Source organism: Anneissia japonica, unplaced genomic scaffold (assembly GCF_011630105.1).
Source record: "Anneissia japonica isolate Jap-2015-1 unplaced genomic scaffold, ASM1163010v1 scaffold673_len1821605_cov196, whole genome shotgun sequence".
Taxonomy (NCBI): Eukaryota; Metazoa; Echinodermata; class Crinoidea; order Comatulida; family Comatulidae; genus Anneissia; species Anneissia japonica.
This window is the reverse complement of record NW_022717449.1, coordinates 1,477,203-1,496,516: the sequence shown is the minus strand read 5'-3', so window position 1 is coordinate 1,496,516 and position 19,314 is coordinate 1,477,203. Positions and strand designations below refer to the sequence as shown.

The following is a 19,314-nucleotide window of genomic DNA, read 5'->3' as shown; positions in this document are numbered from 1 at the left end:
TTTGGACCAATTCATATGTAACAGTCTGTACTTTCACTTTTCACTTTCTTTCACCATTCCTGTTTATTCAATGTTTACTCTCTTCCAAATACAATACAATAAGGCCAAATTAAAAAAATTATTGTATTGGCCATGCCCAACCGACCCAAATTTTATGAAATTCAGGGTCAGCATTTTAGTTTTTGTTTTGTTCTATTCTGTTTTTTGAATACAAGGAACAGTATTTTTTTTTTCATGAGCTAATAAGGTTCAAATAGGTCTAGCCTGTTTTGGTGCATGGTATGCAATGCGAAAAAATTGTATTATTTTGTGTACTCCATACTTTTTATGCATAAACACATTTTTTGTAAAGAAAAAAAAATAAGTTTTCTTACCGACCTACCCATTTTTTGGGGGGATTTTCCCAATACAAGTTTTATATTGTAACTCTATGAACAGCATTTAAATCCTGTAAACTTTTGCCTTTTTCTCACAAATAATCAAATCTACTCCCACCATCATAATGTTTCTTCATTTACTGGTCATAAATGTATAACAAATATTTCATCCATCCTGTAAGTGGAAAGTAAAATGTTTTAAAACGAAATTCATAGGGACCTGGAAGAATCATCAGCAAGGCGAGAAAGTTATTCTTAGGTAATGAATAAAATACAACCAATCCTAGGTTCATTGGGGATCCCCTTTACCTCCCCCCATATTCAATAGCCCAACCCATATCCATTCCCCATACCCAATACTACCTCCCCACACCAAATACCTCTCCCATATCCAATACGCTTCTCATGTCCAATAGCCCTCCCTATACCAATATCTCTTTCCCTCCCACATCATGTGTCAGTTAATAGAGGGTACTGTGTGTAAAGCACTGCCTTGACTTGGACTAACATCTTCATCATTACTATGGTTATCGATGTCCAGGAGTACTTGTTGAGGGCTGGCAGATGTGACTGGTACCTGCTGCCCTCTATTGGTGAGTTCTTGTGGCTCATGGGGCTCAATGTCCTCTATCGCAACTGAAATAAAAAATAATAATAATAATAAACTTAAAGCTATTATTACTGAAAAGAAAAAAAAATTAACTTTATAAGAACACACATACTGTAGCTGAAAAAGAACATAGGAAAAAACAGAAAAGAACTAACGTTTAAAAGCCTCTGGATATTCTGTAGCCAGCTTTGTTTTAAGAATCCTGATGAAATAAAAAAGAAAAAATTAGGAAGTCTAATTTTATGCAAATTATAATATAATACTACATTTTATTTTTATATACTACAGGACAGAATCAGGTATTATTTAAAATATTAATTCATTAAATTAATTAAACCATAAATATTGTAAATATTTTAGTTGGTGGCAGCATTGATCGACTTAGAAACCAAATCAAATCATGATAACTTTGCCCGTTCAAGCATCCTTAGATGTCATATGTAATACAGAGATGGGCCTATAGTTATTTGGGTCACTCTTGTCACCATCCTTAAAAATGGGGGTGACTTTTGCACATTTCCATTCATCAGAAAATTAAGATTAACAAAGACAGATTTAAAATATATGATAGCGAATCACAAATTACAGGTGCACCAATTCTGAGTAATTTACAATCAATTCCATCAAGGTCTTTAGCTTTACTGGAAGAAAGTTTACAAATTTCAATGAAAACAAACTCTTTTGTGATAAAGTAAAATTCAAACCTATCTAAAACATTACAATAATTTTCTAAGACTTTATTCTTGTATTCAGTGAAGTTAGAAGCAAGATTTGTTCCAACAGAAGTAAAGTGGCTATTGAAAGTATTAGCAGTTTCTTTATCATTTGGTATCCATCTTTAGTACAAACTTTGTTGATCTTTTGATTATTTCTAGGAATAAGTTTATGAATAGTGTCCCAGAGCTTCTTTGGATTTTTAGTACTGTATTATGCTTAATTGAATCAGTTATGTTTTTTCTTTTAAAATTGCGATTTAGTATGTTAACTTTGTTCCTTAAAGATCTGGCTTTAATCCTAGTCTTCAGGATCATTTGTTTTATGTGCTCTGGAGTAATAGTAATCTCTGTCTTTTGTTAATCTCAAATATTTGTAAACTCAGGAACTGAGCCTTTTTTATTTTTTAAGGGTGCATTTTGATCAAAGACATGATTAAACCATGGACCTATGATTAAACAGTTGTTTCCATTGAGCCCATGCTTGGTTTACATCAATAAAATCTTTCATCTAATCCCAGTTTGTATCTTTAAATATTGTTTATAAAGGTATGTTTATTAAAATTAAAAGGACCTGGATTAATCACGTTTGGTGGGACTTTGACTCTTGGTTTTTTACGTACAACATACACAAGCCTATGTACACCAGAGGTATGATCTTAAACTACATTAAATTACAAAAACAAAATTTGAATGAAAATAAGTATATTAATATATATATAAAATATATAAATACAAGAAACAGAAAAGAAAAACACATGGGTAAATTAAATGAGATTTTAAAGGATTGTAAGGAAAGAGAATGAATATTGCTTTGAATATCTGATGATAGATTGTTCCATAATTTAACTGAGCAATATTTAACAATTTTTTTCCAAAAACATTTTGGCAGGATCAAAGAGTTTTTCCAATTATGTAAGTTAGGCAAAAAATCAACTGTACTGTTTAACTATTTTGTAAATCATTAATATTATCAAAGTGGTATTCCCACATTCTACTGTGATAATTTATTGTGATCCCACACAAATGTACAAAATTTTTCTACCTGATCCTTCTGAATATGCTGTCAATATCCTTGCGCATACCATGTAGCATGGCAGTATGACCTTTGACCTCTGTAGACACTTTTTCAAATTGGCTCATTGATAGGTGATTGAATTTTGCAAGCATTTCATTGGTTTTCTCAAAACGACCCAACCTAGAATGAAATTATATTGTGAAATTACCTATTAAGAATCAACTTAAGTACAAAATTGTATACAAAGAATTAAGGGTTAGTCATCAATGACTTGGTGGTATGGTGCCTAATTTTTAATGTGCAAAATAAAAGAATTTTTAATTCTGCTACATTAGGGTGTTTTTATATTTGATATAATAGATGATAACCATATGGCCATTAACAGTGGTGTATCTAGGCGTGTGCGGGGGTGCATGTCCCCCCAAAAAATACTCGCCCCCCCCCCCACCAACCCAGTCGGCCTCCCCTTCTGAAAAATCACACTTAAGTAGTTAAAAATCACCTTAATTTGCGAGATAGAACCCCTCGAACCCCCACTTCACCTTTGTGCCCACATCAGCCCCCTCCCCCCGCAATTTCAAGACTCCTACTGTAGATACACCACTGCTTATTAACACCTTTTTATGTGTGTCAGTGCTGTAGTTAAGGTACAGCCAGCATTCATAGGAAAATCATATAAACAATAAGGTAATAACGTACATCATGGCCTGTGCATTCAAAACTGCATTCATGTCATCCTCATTAACAAGCGAGTTGAGACTTTCAACAAAAACGTCTGAACCAGCATTTTCAGACATCTTCCACTTGGTTACAATATGTTAAACCAAGATATCACTAAGCTTATCTTCACATTCTATATTATTCTACATCTAATTCAAATCTGAAAAAAACAGAAGGAAATAGTAAAGATGTAGTCAAGTAAATTTCTTTATATTTAAACAAACTGAAAGAAAAAACGTGGCACTCAAATAACGATCGGTCTCAGACATGCATTCCCAAATCATGTAAAAAAAGTGCAAGGTTGCTAATTTGACGCTGGCCGCAAGACAAGACATTTACTATAATGGTGGTGTTGTAGGTGAATTCTCATGGCATGGGGCATATATTGGCATTCACTCGGAATTTAATAATTAACAAATATTGTTTCCTTACTTGCTACTTTAATGGTAGCCCAATACTAATGATAGGACTCCTCTTATTAGCACCAAACGTTCCAACTTTACTGATTCAATCAGAAGTCTCCCAAATTTTCATGCAATCTCTCAATCTACTGAATTTTCAGAAAAGAACCCCAAAATATCAAAACGGATTGAGTATTTCGGTGGCAATATTTTGTTTGTGTGGAACACCAAAAAAAAATCAAATTTGACTTATATTTTGCATTTTTTCATGTTTAGGAATGTCTAATTTTAGTTGAACTAGCAATTTTGTCTTATAAATCTTTTTAACATATCAAAATCAGATTTTCCATAAATGAAATTTTACCAAAAATGGAGCTTTAAAAGTACACAAATTTTGTTACACTTTTAAGTTGTCCTTAGTATCAACTAAAAAAAAAAAGTGTCTGTTCTGTTAATATCAAATGTGTTAACTCAATGGCAAAAACATAACTCAATGGCAAAAACATAAGTTACAATATATAAGGACTTATAATATATTTTGTTAAATTTTGTAAAAAAAAATGATCTGGTGGTTCATTATTCCAGTCTAATTATAGAAATCATATGTTCGAATCCAACCTCTATCAGATTCTGCAAACAACATGTCTCTACCTCCTGACTGAGTCGGAGAATTGGGAATCTGGAGTCTAAATTGCGGGCACGTTTGCGAGGTATTAAACCAACGCACAATGCAGCTCCTATGTATAATCAAAGTACAACGTGTGCACTTCCATTTTGGCTTATCACCAAGAAGCGAGTAGCATATATCACATTTTTCCATATTTGCACGTGCCTACCTCTCCAGTCTGCAACATATATATTTATATGACAATGTTCATTTCTTTACAGTGCAACGGTGTTGAAATTATAAAAATGAACTTTGTAGTTTCATATTACACATATTACCCATCAAAGCAAAAAGGTTTTTTTTTAAAACTATATATCTGCAAACTCTTCTGTAAGTTATTGGTACGATTAATGAATATATATTAAGTAATTGACTACTGATTTTAATTGGAAGAGGTTTCTAATCTATGAATATTCATACATGATGGATGGATCAAGGTCCTCAATTTACCTTATAATATATGCCATGTACTTGACATGAGATAACACACACTATCACCCCTCTCTCCTTCTTTACGCAGTGATTAAAATTGTGTACCTGCACAGCACTGATCTTTCTAAAGGAACTATTCAATGTTTTAAGGTGTCATTCACAATATATCAACATTTTCAGCAGTGTACAAACAGTTATCTTTTTCGGTACCCCCTCCCTCCCCTCTACAAATATACAAAAAAACGTTGATTTTGCAAAACCTTTTTCCATTTTCAACTAAAGCAATGTACTTGTTTGCTTAAAAATGAATATTATATCAACGGTTACATTATAATTTTACAATTATCTTACATATTGCATGTTATTTTGTATCAACATTTTTATGAGGTAAAAGTGTACAAACTTGTCTACAACCTCCCCCCTAGCGTACTGTTTGTATATATATGTTGCTTTGGTATTTGCAAATGGTGCTGGTGGCCACCTCTGAAACCAGCCAATGGGCAATCCAGCTATTATTATTACTATTTAATCTCTCATTTCATTTGTTTCGAGGTTACTTTAGGTGCTGTGAGGAAGCACCCATTTCATCACCCCCTTGATGTGCCTCTAATGACCAGAATAATAATGGGGAATAGTACTGTATTAACTAGAGCGACATTCCTCTCTAAAATCTCTAAAGCTTCCAAAGCTTACTTTTATTCAATGTTTTTTGTGTTTCATTATCTGTACCGTATTGGGTGCTAATGCACTTTAGTAAATTTAACAAAAATCGTATTTATGACATTATCCTTATGTAGGTATGTGACAATCAACCGAGAGCGTGATACCATGACACTGCTATCATTTTCTGCCAGCAACTCGACTGTCTACACAGCCCTCTATTGTTTTAAAAAGTTTCACACTTATTTCTTTGCCCTCGTTGCATGCTTTCAAATTCTTCTTATTTTATTAAAATATGTCTAAAAACAAGGAAGTTAAAGCCAGGGTTGCCATTTGGCCTTTTTGACAGCCAGATTCCTCAAATCTGGCCGTATAAAAAATTGCCTGGCCGTAACGTTTGAAAAGTCACGGCCAAACTATATTTGGCCGAATTTTTGAAAAGTTTACATTTTTTTTCAATATAGGCCTAATATAACATAGACTTGTTTTGGATATGTTGTTTTTGTTAGCTTAAATCTATATTTGATTCAATCATGTACCTTTGTTTGTACTTGCACGAAACACTTAATCTATGTTCCCCCTTTAGCCGATTTGACATAAGAGGGTTTATTTTAAAAATAACAGTTACATTATAATGTAAATTGTTTAGATTTATATATTTTATATGAAGTTTATCCTCGTTTAAGCTTTATGAAGACAGTTCAATGCAAGTTTGTACCATATATTGTACTGTACTGTGATGTGTGTCTTTGTATATGTTCCATCCTAGTCAAGGTTCTATCTCTTTTGGATTTCTTTTGAATATAAATTAAATACTGTACATTAATTTTAAATTATTGCCCACTTGAATTATATAGCCCTGGGTGCTGCAGTATTCTTTATGTAGAGCGTCATATATAAATACTCGATGCGATCATTCGGGTCCGATGACACCTCCAATTTCAAGCAAGTGTTGCAGAGACTTCGAAGTTACTCTGAAGTTAGCTGGTTGCATATGAGAATGAAGAAGATAATTCTGATAGCAACATTGATTTATTGCTTTAAGTACTGCGACAATAACATTCAGAGGCGAATTTAGAAAGTTATAAAAAGTATTTATTAAAGTTTTAATAGGTTTGTTTTAACGCCAGTTTGTGTTACCTAACTATGTAACTTAAAGAGAGCTATTTATTTTTAACATTTTTTGCCAATAACAGGCCTTTAAAATTTTTGCTATAGATCGACTACAATGTACATTAATATTGCCAGCCAGCAACACTAAAGAACATAGGCTATTTATTTTTAACATTGTTCTGTGTATATCATTTGAATTTCTTCAATTTCAAACGAATGACCGCTGATTTTTGTATAATTTTTGTAATATTCAAATGAATGAACCCACATGTTGCCTTCTAATCGGATTAACAGGGCCGAATTTTGGCCAATATAGAAAAAAAGATGGCGTGTGTTTGGCCGTGAAGCCTGTCGACTATCTGGCAACCCTGGTTAAAGCAGTTTTGATCATTTTTCAAGAAAAATGTCACATACTTTTCTATTATTGGTGATCCGCTACACTAGCGGATCACCTCTTGTTATTGTCAGGATCTTTTTTTTCTTCTTCTTTCTTTCTCCCCTTTTCTGTTCGCACGATATCTCAAAAAATGCCACGAGTTACACACAATCCCTGTCAGCGAACATTTGGCTTGGTCTGGAATAGACATGGTAAGCTTTTCAACACGCTCAGTCATGCGTGACGTCATCTACGCGTAATTTTGCGTTTTTACATTATCGATCATATCAGCCTAACCAATTGCCATTTCGAAATTGTATTAAGTGAGCATTAACTTTTGGTTAATGTTGAATGTACTGTACCCTAATTTTACGCGTGCGCTTCATAATGCGCGCGCACGTGTGCGTCAAAATTTCAAAATGCTCGAAATCACTTTTTAACTAAATTAGAGCACGTTTCAGGCCATTTTGAGCATTTCAAATTTTTTTTTAATTTTCCACTACGCGCGCGCATTTTTACGCGCACAGCTCATACGGAAGCTAGACACTATGTTTTTTCACATAGTTTGGGTTCCTGACATTGTTTTCACAAACTTCCATTCTTTTTGGTCATCTTTTGGCCAATAGCAATACCGTATGTGCGCATCAAACATAGGTATCTTTGCGCGCATTTGTGCCCCTATACAGTGAAATTATGCTAAAATCTTTAGGTTGAAAGGTGACCCCCAATTTTTATTGCATATTCTGAAAGCACATAAGTTGTAAATATGATTTTATAGATCATAATGGCTGATCGGACATTGTGACGTCATCATATTGGCATCTGAATTCAAAGAAAGTGACTTTAGAATGAATTTTTTTAGCCCTTTTATCTCTCATTCTTAAAAGATGTAAAACAATAGAACAGAGTGAGGGCGGCAGACTGTATTTCGACGCTATCAGACTAATATATATAGGTTATGTGAAGGGAAAGTTCGTGTGGCATTACCAACTAACAGGCGGTTCTAAATACACTTGACAATGTTTAATTTTGTGTGCTATTACTGTACACACACACATGGTGACGTGCGTGTCTGTTAAAATTTGAAAATTCTCCATATTACTATTCAGATAGATTAAAGAACGTTTCGGGTCATTTTCAGTATTTCAAAACTTTCCATAATTTACCCGCCGTACGTACATTTCCACGCACACAGCACATATTAAAGCTGGAAATCACGTTTTGTTACATACTTTGTGTTCCTGACACATTATTCATATCAGGAGTCACTCTTTGTGCTATTACCGTGCTCACGGGTGTCAAGACGTATGTGTACACATGCGGAAATCTTTTAAAATGCTCAAAATTATTCTTTTAAAAAAAAACTAATTACAGCATATTTTAGCATATTATGACACTTTTCAATCAGCACCGCGTGATCTTAATGAGGGTCAAAGTGCGGCGGATCACCTAGGTCCTAACTCGTCCTCAGTGACGAGTTCAAATCTAGTTGTTTATATTGGTTTTGAAGGACCAAAATTACTATTAGGCATAATTAATAATTTCTCAAATTCTGTAACACTGTTGATATTTGACGGAGGACAATGATTTTGGTATCACTATCAATTCAATGTAAAAGTAATGCTACAAATGCTCTTTCAAATGCCTAAAAGGCTAAAGGTACTGGCTGCAAAGGAATTCCTTGCATTTGAATTTTTTGTCACATACCTACCTTATGTATTTCCTTAGCCTAGGCTAAGACCAAGCTAGGCCCCATAGGTTAGATAGCTAGCTAGCTAGGCTTATATTAGGCTAGCCTAGGTTAAGCCCTAGGCCTACGCCTAGGCAGATTGCTAGCTAGCCTAGGCCTACCTACTACTACATACAAGGCCTAGGCCTAGAGAGAGGAGAGGCTAAGCTACGGCTAGGCCTCACTCACTTTATTAGTAAGAATGAATGTGAATGCATTTATTGAAATATGATGGATAGGCGCTAAATTTAAAGAATATCCACCAAAAACCATAAGATATTACCAGGCATTTCCATAAATTTCATTAAAATATTACCTTTCTAACGATCGACAACCTACGACGGAAAGGTCAACTTTGTTGAAAGCTGACCTCTTGTATCAAAATTCACAGGTAAATTTCATAGTCAAAAATATACAGCTAGACCTATGTCTAGCCTAAACAAATTAATAAATATTTTACTCAATAATTTGCTTAGATTATAAATGTTGTTATTTTTTTTAAGGGATAAGCCTAGGTGGGTGAAATATGAGAAAGTGTTTTGATTATAATTTTGACCCTAATGACATAACATGACGTAAGTGGTAAAAAAAGTAAACAAGATCATAAAAGTGGTGTTCGTTTGCAACTGCGGGAGCATAGGTGGTGATAAGAAGAGTACACAAGTGAATTAAGTGTGTATAAATAACCACACGAAATTTCCACTATTTTATAAATATAGAAATTGTTTAATCCTAGGCCTATATGCTAGAGGAAGAGGCTGTTTTGGATGTTGACCACCTCCATTCCAACGGCAGGAGGAGTAATACTAAGAACAGGACAGGGTACATAGGCCTAGCTAGGCCTAGGCTTTTCCAACTCTGTACTTCAGAAATCATTCATTCAGACCTGGTGCCTTTGCAACAAATCAAAAAACGGCTGGCCTAGCAATGGAATTATGTATTATGTAGGCCTATCAACTGTCTTCATTATAAACAGGTTGAGAGACAAACTATGTATGAATATGATAAATGTTTAATAACATACAATGTGTGTGTTTGCATAAATTTTTTAACAAAGTCATGAAATTGTAAAAAAAAAAATTACAGTAATGTCACTGAAAAGAATGAATAGCCACGAAGATTGGGAGGTTGTTAAAACAAACGCATTTGATGCAAACAGGCCCCGGGCTAAGCTGAAGTTCGATGTCGCATGGAATGAACATCACCACAAACTAGCAATAACATGTCGTCGTGAAAAAGTTCGGTTTGTTCAGAAGCGGTTTAATACCTCATTGAAGAAAACTCCACCCAGTCCCAAAAATGGAAATGAGAAAAATGGACAACATGAAATTAATGGAACAAGTTGGACGGGTTTATTTAGCTTCCAAGATGTGAGATATGCACATGAACAATTGTGCCTGCTCAGCCCCCGTATAGGGGAATACCCCCCAAGTCTACCGTACGAAACAAGGGGCGTCTGGAGTTTCTTCTTTCAGAATGAAATCATACCAGATGAAGTGGAAAAATCTGTGCGAGTCTATCTAGACATTGCTGCAGATGTCTGCGACCAACAATTTCTCATTGATACGCTGTTTGAAGTTGATGCATGCATAGAAAAATACTTGGAGGATATGGGCGAACTGAAACAGAGAGAGTACGAAAACGACGTTCAACGAATACAAGACGAGTATGAACACTTAAAAAAGAAAAAATCAGAGGAAGCCAACAACATGATGAAGATGAAGGAATTTTACGAAAAAGAGGATGATGTTGTTTTTAAATTATACCAAAGTTTAGCAGAGTTATATAATTTGAAAATTCAGCCATTCCTAGATTTGCGTGAATTAGCGTATAGTAAGCAATTTGAAATTAAGGAAAGCCTTCAGGATGAATATCGTAGTGCGGAGAAACGAAAGAAACTGGGAGAAGAGTATGATTCATGGCTGGAACAATTCCAAACTGCGATTGAGACCATACATGATTTGCAAGTGCAGTATTTCACAAAATGTGTTGATATAAGTAAAGGTAATACAGTGTTGAGATTCCAAGTTTGGTTAGTTTCAAATGAATGTTATTATTTATATTCTCCATGTTAAACAATAAAACTACAGGTATAATATAGCTGCACAGATATTTGAGAGGGAAAAAAAATAAAAAATAAAAAACTCATTAAAACAACTCCAGCATCAGATAACAGAATAGAGAATAATAATTTAAATGTAATGCTTTAATGTTTATAAATATTATTATTATTTATGTGTACATTTTAATGTGTGTTAATCATACAGTATTTAAATATTAATTATGTAATTCAAATAAGAAAGTATAATACATACTCCAAGTAACTGAAAACATGCCATCTGGTTGGGATTTAAACATTAGATATGTCATCATCAGGAATCATTCTTGATGATAACATAATTTATTTCAAACAACTGAATCCAAACATGATGGAGGTGTACATTTTAATACTTGGTTGGAGTAAGTATTTTATACTTTATTATCTGAGATTAATCAGTGGACCTTTCGATAATTCAAATATTTATTTTGCTTTTAATTTAAAAATATGTTATTGAAATTGAATTATTCCCATCGTTTTTATTTATCTTTTTACAGGAAGAGTACAGGACATGATAGAAGACCAACCAAACTTTGGCAGAAATACTTGGGAGTTGTATGGGCAGCCTCGGCTGCATGATTTGAAGCAGACTTTGTCACAAGAGAGGAAACAACAGCTAGAGGCCAAGAAACAGAAGTACAGATACTCACAGGAAAAAATACAGCAAGAGGTAGTAGCATCACAAAAAATATTTTTTAAAGTTGTATAGATGAACATTTCTTGTAAATGTTCTTTAAAGCTTTGGCTACAAAAATCAAATTTTATGTGACAAAAAAAATGTTGTATGCACATATATAGACAAAGCTTTAGAAATGGTCTGCTTACTCAAATTGTTTCGACCTCTATCAGACATCAGAGTAAGTACTCATAACTCCAAGAAACAGAGATTGGTTCTCTGACCTGTGAGTAATAGATTGTGTGTGATAGATTGATTTATGATTTGGTAGATTGATTAATTATTAATATATATATATGCCTCATTAGCATAAGAATACCACACATAAGGCTAATTCAAGTTTGACGGCTTAAACCAGCCAGCTTCCTATCCTGGTAGCTGTTATAAGTCATTGGTTGGTAATTCCATTTCTGCTTGTGACAAGACTTGATGATTGCTTTTGCTTCTTTATAAGATACCTTGTTGGTGAATTGTCTTTTTTGTGATCCTTTTTTTTGCCAGTGCATCTGGTTTCATTATTTTCTCTAATGCCGCAGTGTGCCGGTATCCATTGTATTACAACTTGGTTTATTACAGCATTTCGATTGTTGAAAGCGGTTGACAGAGGATTGAGTTCCTTGTTTTTTGCATCATTTAGAGCTTCTAGAACGTAAAGTGCATCAGAAAAAAACACCACTTGTCCAGTAGTCCTTATCGATGTGAACACAAATATGACTTTATTTCATTAGTTTTTTGGCGAATTCCGGGTAAGAATAATTCGCCAAATTCTGTTTTGATATTTAAAAACTGGGGGAAAAGGGGGCGTAATTGCCTATTTTTACACTTATTCCCCCAGTTTTTAAATATTAAAAAATCTGTATCTCATTCACCGTTCCCCAGTTTTTCGTCAAATAACTTTTTTCTGTCTTAGAAAAATCAGTTCTACAACATATCAAAAAATTTTTTTCCTCCGGAGCCTTAATGACAGTTATTGATTATTTGATAGAATGTTTGATCCATTTGTTTATTTAATCCCAAACATTTCAAATATTTAATATTACTGTTATATAATAATAAAGGTATTATTATTAACATCATTAGATTGCAATGGTTAAGGAGGGAGCTGGAATGAGGCGGCAAGTAGAGGAGTTAGAGGATAAACATCATCAACTACAGTTGAAGGTGTTTGATACAGAACTTGCAATTTTACAAGAACAAGAAAATGAGCTCAAATTTGAGGAAGCAGCCATAAAGAAGGACATAGAAGGTAAACAGTTGTGTTCATCATCTTAGGGCAAATCTAGGATGCATCTGCTTGGCACGTAAATGAACAATTGCGAACCTGTGGCCTGAGGAGGAGGGTTAGGATTTTTTCTTTCCTGATGTGGGTCATTGGAAACTCTGGAGTTTTTAGCCATTTTGACCTTTTATCTCAACAAATTCATGCTTGGTTAGAGATGTATTTTTGTTGTAGTCAGGGGAGAGCGGTCTTTTTGCCACCCCTTAGATCTGCCATGTCATCATCATTGTTGTCGTCCTTATCATTATTTTTATCATTCAAATACACTCTTATTATCTATAAATAGTTGCTACCTGCCTTTTTCCTGGTGGTATCCACTTTGTGTGCACTGAATCATGGATGCCTCTATAATATTTCTTTTTTATTGTTTAAATATTTTCTGGATTTGTCAAAGAATTAATTAGAAAAATATATTTTTATGACTGGGTTTTATCTCTTTGCAACTTTTATCCCACCAGAAGAGAAAGAGATGGAGGAAAATGAATTCCATGATGCATATGAGAGTTTAATTGGACTTGATGAGGATGATGAAAACGAAAAACCAACAAGTACGATGACTCCAAAACTTAGAAAAGTAGCAGCCAAAATGAGTCGTATCAGAAAAAAGAAAGCAAATATTAGAAACAATAAGGTAGGATGAGCCTATATTTATTTAGTTTATTTACTTCTTGTTTTACTTCTGGTAAACCTGTTTAGTATCAACCATTCCACCTGATAGGGCTCAGCTGCTGTGCTTCATGAACTAAATCTCAATGAGTTTTTATTGTAGTACAGGGGTGGATTTAGGCATCCCCACCCCTTCCCCCACCCCTTTTGGAAAGCTTAAAAATAAAGGGGGAAAAGAGAAAGAAAAAGATATTATTGATCACCCAGAACACCTCAGAGAATATTTCTGAGCGTCTACAAAAGAAAATCTTCCTGGACCCCCTACAGTAATGTTGTCTCTTGATCGCCCCTTTCCCCCACTTTCATACATTTTTTGGATCCGCCCCTGTAGTGGAGCTGTGTTTACTTGTTGGAAAAAATCCTGGTTGCTCTTTTAAAGCATTCCTTCATTACACCTATGGAACTTTATTATATTTATGAGCAAATTAATAAAGAACTTTTTATATGATTCACAGCAAATTTTTATTAGCACTTTTGAAAACAAGTTGAAGGAGAAGGTAGTTCAAGAACAGAAAGAGGAAGACCATAGGAAAATTACTGTGGTAGGTGTTAGGATCGTAGGCCTTTCTAATAATAATAATAATAATAATAATTATAGTGTAGTTTTATACAGTGCACATATCCATTTAATGTAAGATGCTGAGGTTTTCTATCAAATAAAATATACTAAGATTACAGCCAGACTCCAGAGGAAAAACAAATTTTGATATGTTGTACAACTGATTTTTCTAAGACACAAAATGCATATTTGATGAAAAACTCAGGAAAGTTTCATGAGATACAGATTTTTGAACATTTAAAAACTGGAGGGAAAAGGGGCGTAACCACCCTTTTTTTTTTCTACCGTTTCCCCCAAGTTTTTAAATATTCAAAAATCTGTATGTCATCAACTGTTCCCAAGTTTTTCGTCAAATATTCTTTTTGTGTCTTAGAAAAAATCAGTTCTACAACATATCAATTTTTTTTTCCTCTGAAACCAGGTTTTAAAGCAGCAACAGTAGGTGATAGTTTATGGCAGTATACAAAAACAAAATATTAGGCCTATTATTATATCTTGTAAAATTTACAGAAAATGGAGAAAAGAGAAGTTGAAACTAAAGAGAAGAAAGATTTCATTGATGCAGAAAGGCAGAAGACCTTACAACGTCTTAAAGAATACAAATTAAAAATGGTGAGTATATGCAAATTAGAACTGGTTTATCCTTCAAACTGATATGATTACATTGATGGTGTTAGGATGTAGTATTTAGATGGAAAAGTTATTGAGCAGGGGTTCTGAAATGTTTCAGACTTCTGATCGTGAGATCAGTAGTTCGAGACTGCGGCCGTCGCATTGCTTCTGTCCTTGGGCAAGGCACTTTACTTGCATTTGCCTATCTTCACCCAGGAGTATAAATGGGTAGCTGGTAGGACGGTGTGGCAATGAGCGTATTAGGTTGTGCGTATATAGGAGCATGACGTGGGATACTCCCCAGTTAGCAGAGAAAGTTGCACAAAAATGTGCTGGTTTGCCAACCTAGTATGCAGTGATCAGGGAAATAACGACGCTTTGTATATACTTCGGTTTGTGATAGGCCCCATATAAATCCGGATTCTTAAAAAAAAAAAAAACAATCCATAGCACCTAGAGAAACTGAAGCTTCTAAAGTTTTTCACCATTAGTCTGTGTCAACTCGATAACAGATTAAGAATATATTCAGTTGAAGCTGCTTATTAGTCTGTAAAATCCTGTCTTACATTTTTTGTATAATATTATATGAATATTTTAATCCATGCATTATATTACTTGGATCCTGAAATAGAGAGAATAGTTGGGTTGATTTATAAGAAAAACATGCAACCCATCCCCTTTGATTCACAACTGATTACATTCTGAATTTACAATAACTGCTCTTAACATAATTTTTTAAAATAGAAATATCCATCTCCAAGACTCATAAAAGCACGTAACAAAGGTACAAAGAAGCAAGTAGATGATGGCCAAGGAGACCAAAATGATCCTGTATCAGGTCCACCATCTGGACTCCCTCCACCACCTCCTGTGGAATCGATGCCGCATAAAGCAGGACCAGGACCTCCGCCAGGTTTACCACCACCACCTCCTCCTCCAGGCTTACCACCACCACCTCCACCTCCCCCTGTACCAGGTTTACCCCCACCACCACCACCAGGGCTAGGTTCTCAATCAAAATTAGCCAACAGTAGGCCAACTAAAACAGTAAGCAAAAAACCAGAGGAAACTCCTGCTAGTGGGTTGCCGTTTGATGCAAAAAACATTGTTGCAGCTAGAGAACGACTCGGGAAAGCCAACTTACGGAAACTGCCAGATAAGCCATTGAAGCAAGAAGGCAAACCTGTCGGTGAGTTATACTACTAATTCTTTCTTGATGATTTGAATCCAGCATAAAATATGTAACTTATGTGATCTTATTGTATTAGCTGTTTAATGATGTTCTTGATTTTGAGTAGCGATGCATGTGGGGTCAGGTAATTACCTCTCCCTGAAAATGTTAATTTGCTGTTTTACATAATAAACTTGGATATATTGCTTGTTATAATGGCAAGTGCAGCCCCGCAACTATTGAGTTAACCCCCCTCTGATAAAAAAAAAATCACAATTATGAAGGAATTCATCATTTACATGCAAGAATTGGAGCTTGAGGGGGTGGGGGGAGGCTTCGTCCACTATTACCACATAGTGTCACAGAAATGTTGGTTTGGGCCTAGGGTAGGCTGACCAAATTCCTGTGTGGTTGACATGGTAGATGCACCTGGTAGCCACTTTAATAGCACAAGGATAAAACTGCACAAACAAGTAGATAATTTATATTTTATACTTTTATCATAACCATCATTGACGGAATTGTATATTTACAGATGTTGTAAGTGAAATGACAGAGCTTTTCAGGAATGGTTTCAAACTTCGTAAACACGAAGACAATGACGAAGATGTGACTTCATTGACCCATGACTCAGCAGACTTCCTCAGGGATAGATTAGGCAAGATACATGAGAACATGAATCCACAAGATGGTGAATCAAATGATGAATTTGAGGAGTCTACAGAATGGTGAATGCGAGGATGCACATTACAAGAATTTTCACTGATGAAACACCAACAATTATCTTTAATAAAAAAAATTAATTCTCCCAATGGGATTTTAAACCAAGATGTGGGGCGGATTGCTATACACGATCTATAGACAAGTCAAATCAGAAAAGGGCGCTCTTTATTTGTGCCGCCATTACTGGGGGTCCCAAGTTTATGTCAGGTTCATGTATGTTGGTGCAGAGTACAGTAGTAGTATTCAGGGACACTTTTCCATGAAATGGGGGAAATATGTCTATACACTATAGCCAACCCCTATTAAGGTGGCACTCGCATTAAAGGGATGGGGACACTTTTTTCAGTTTTTCTTATGTACTTTCATATAGTTTCATATAGGATTCAAATCCATATCGTAACCCTGATTTTCAAGTCATTACACTTTTATATTCATTCTGCTGTATCTGTCATAGCACTGGAACCTAAACCATATAAAACTTTTGTTGTTTTAATTACGTTTATTTTGATTTCATCCTACATGTAGGATTTTTTTTTCTGCATACTTTTATAATTACAGTACAAGATTTTGACTTTTAAACATGGGATTTTTTTTTTAATTGTGTACACTACTTTTAGGATTTTAAATCCATACCCTGGATTTTGCTGTATCTGTCATTTATTAGCACACCAATGTACAACTTTGTAGTTTTAATTACATTTATTCTGATAGCATCATACTCATGTATTACATTTGCATTGCAAATTATTGTTTATATTTAATTTATATTGTTACTCGTTCACAGGTCAACTAAAATAAAATTATAAAGAATATACAGTACAGTTTGCCCTCATTGATGACTTTGTGCCAGGAGATCCCCTATTACTGTAGTATTATGTGGACAGTTTCACATTTTTGGTTAGTGTACCCAGAATAGGGGTACCCCTGTTCAGGGGACACTCTTAATAAGGGGACAGCTTTTTTGGTTCCCAAGTTTTCCCCTTAATAGGGGTTCTACTGTATTTGCATTGCAAATTATTGTTACAATGTTGTTTAATTTATATTGTAGGTCGTTCTTAGGTCAACTATGCTGATGACACGGCCAGATTTTCCCCCATTCATATCAGTATCAGTTATTCAGAGTACTGTACGTTGCAACATAAACAGTGGCAAATCCAGAAATTAAAAGTAGAGGGGCCCATGGATGTAATTTCACAGACAGAGGATCTGTACCACCTCAGCCCCTTTCTTCATATTACGTACGTTTTTCTTCATATTACTGGTATGTTGCAACATTCAGTGGCGGCTCTTATGGTATATTTTCTGGGGTAGGGGGCTAAGTTGCCGAAAAGGGGACTTGAGCTTGTAGGCTCGAGCTGGGGAAGGGGTTGATAGGGGGTTCCCTCTCCCAAATGAGGTTTTTTTTTAAGAATATCAACCTCTAGATCGCCGAAAATGGCACTCTCGGACTGTGACAGACGTGTTGGCTTGGTGTGGGCCTATTTTTTTATGTTTTATGGTCTGACTGCCTGACGAGCTCTGTCCGGTGAGGGGCTTGACCTGGTGGGGGGACTTAAGCAAATTTGATTATGAAGAGGTGGTTGGGGCAATGCAAATAAATGTTACTTAAATGCAAATCCTCAAAACCGCGCAGATCGCCCAATTCTATGTGCAGACCTACACACTCAACTGGAAATTCTTGGCAGAGAGAAGGGATATTCATAGCCAAAAAGTGGTTGTAAATAGCTTGAACGGCAGAGTCCCCCCATACATTCGTGTCTTTACTCCTTTGGGCAGAGGTCCAATGATTCCAAATTCAAGCACTAATTATATTATTGGTATTATTATTGTTATAACAAATTTTATTATTATGAAAATAACCTTAAATTTTAAGTTTCTATAGCCTATATTGATTGTTTGCTGGGCCCTGCCACCCACGGTAAAGAAGAAATAAATAAAATTATAAAGAATCTGACTATGTGCTAAAACTCCTATTAAGGTCCTAAAGGTGTCCCCCTTAATTGGGGGGTTCTGTATTTTGTATTTAAACACTGTATGTACTGTACTATAATTCCTATACAGTATTTGCATTTTGTAGCAGATGATCTAACCATTGATGAAAAGAAAAAGATTGATAGAGCAAGAAAAATAGCACAGCATATTATTAAATGCAACATTACACCATTGTCTGAAATATATGAAAAACGTGTTGCTCTTAAGATAAACAAAATTATGAATGACCCTACACACCCGCTTCACAGTTGCTATAGTTTTAATAGATCAGGTATAAGACTTTGCCCTCCTCGTACACTGCGTTGTCGCTACAGAAACTCATTTGTGCCAAATTCCATCCATATTTTTAATGTCGGTGTTAAAAGATAAATCGAAGTTTTACTTTTTAATCAATTTTAAAATTTTTTTAATTTTTAAAAATTTATTGTTTTAGACCAGTTTTTTGGTATGTTGCCTTGTTGTATTTTTTATTGTTACTGTGTGTTCATATACGTTTCTTTTTAATTATTGTAATTTTTGAAATGCTGTACAGCCAAAATTTCTTTGTATGTATTATGAAGACAAATAAAATTTCTTGAATCCTGAATCTTGAATAAGAGCTGTACACTCTGGGGTGGATGTAATAAAATCATAAAATTATTTGTATTTGGTATATATCCATAGTATCATCTACTGTAATTATTTTGTTGATTATTTATCTTGTTAGGATATTGTTTGATGTC

The 19,314-nt window shown here is 34.7% G+C and overlaps 2 protein-coding genes across 3 annotated transcripts; one reads left to right on the top strand and one right to left on the bottom strand.

Annotated features, from left to right (window-relative positions):
- Positions 1-44: 44 nt before the first annotated feature.
- LOC117110315 (kxDL motif-containing protein 1-like) lies at positions 45-9,199 on the bottom strand. Of its 2 annotated transcripts, none has more exons than XM_033252978.1 (5): positions 9,133-9,199; positions 3,418-3,598; positions 2,746-2,898; positions 1,143-1,189; positions 45-1,013 (listed from the first exon to the last, which is right to left on the bottom strand). In XM_033252978.1, exons 2-5 carry the CDS (start codon positions 3,513-3,515, stop codon positions 835-837), a joined length of 477 nt encoding a protein of 158 aa, XP_033108869.1. In that variant the 5' UTR covers positions 3,516-3,598; positions 9,133-9,199; the 3' UTR covers positions 45-834. The 2 variants fall into 2 exon arrangements, with proteins under 2 accessions (XP_033108869.1, XP_033108870.1); XM_033252979.1 differs by lacking the exon at positions 9,133-9,199 and adding an exon at positions 3,871-3,892.
- Positions 9,200-9,371: 172 nt separating this feature from the next.
- Positions 9,372-17,318, top strand: LOC117110291 (junction-mediating and -regulatory protein-like). The gene is made up of 8 exons (XM_033252946.1): positions 9,372-10,820; positions 11,412-11,584; positions 12,671-12,836; positions 13,328-13,500; positions 13,991-14,077; positions 14,605-14,706; positions 15,451-15,895; positions 16,413-17,318. Exons 1-8 carry the CDS (start codon positions 9,905-9,907, stop codon positions 16,607-16,609), a joined length of 2,259 nt encoding a protein of 752 aa, XP_033108837.1. The 5' UTR covers positions 9,372-9,904; the 3' UTR covers positions 16,610-17,318.
- The last annotated feature ends 1,996 nt before the right edge of the window (positions 17,319-19,314 follow it).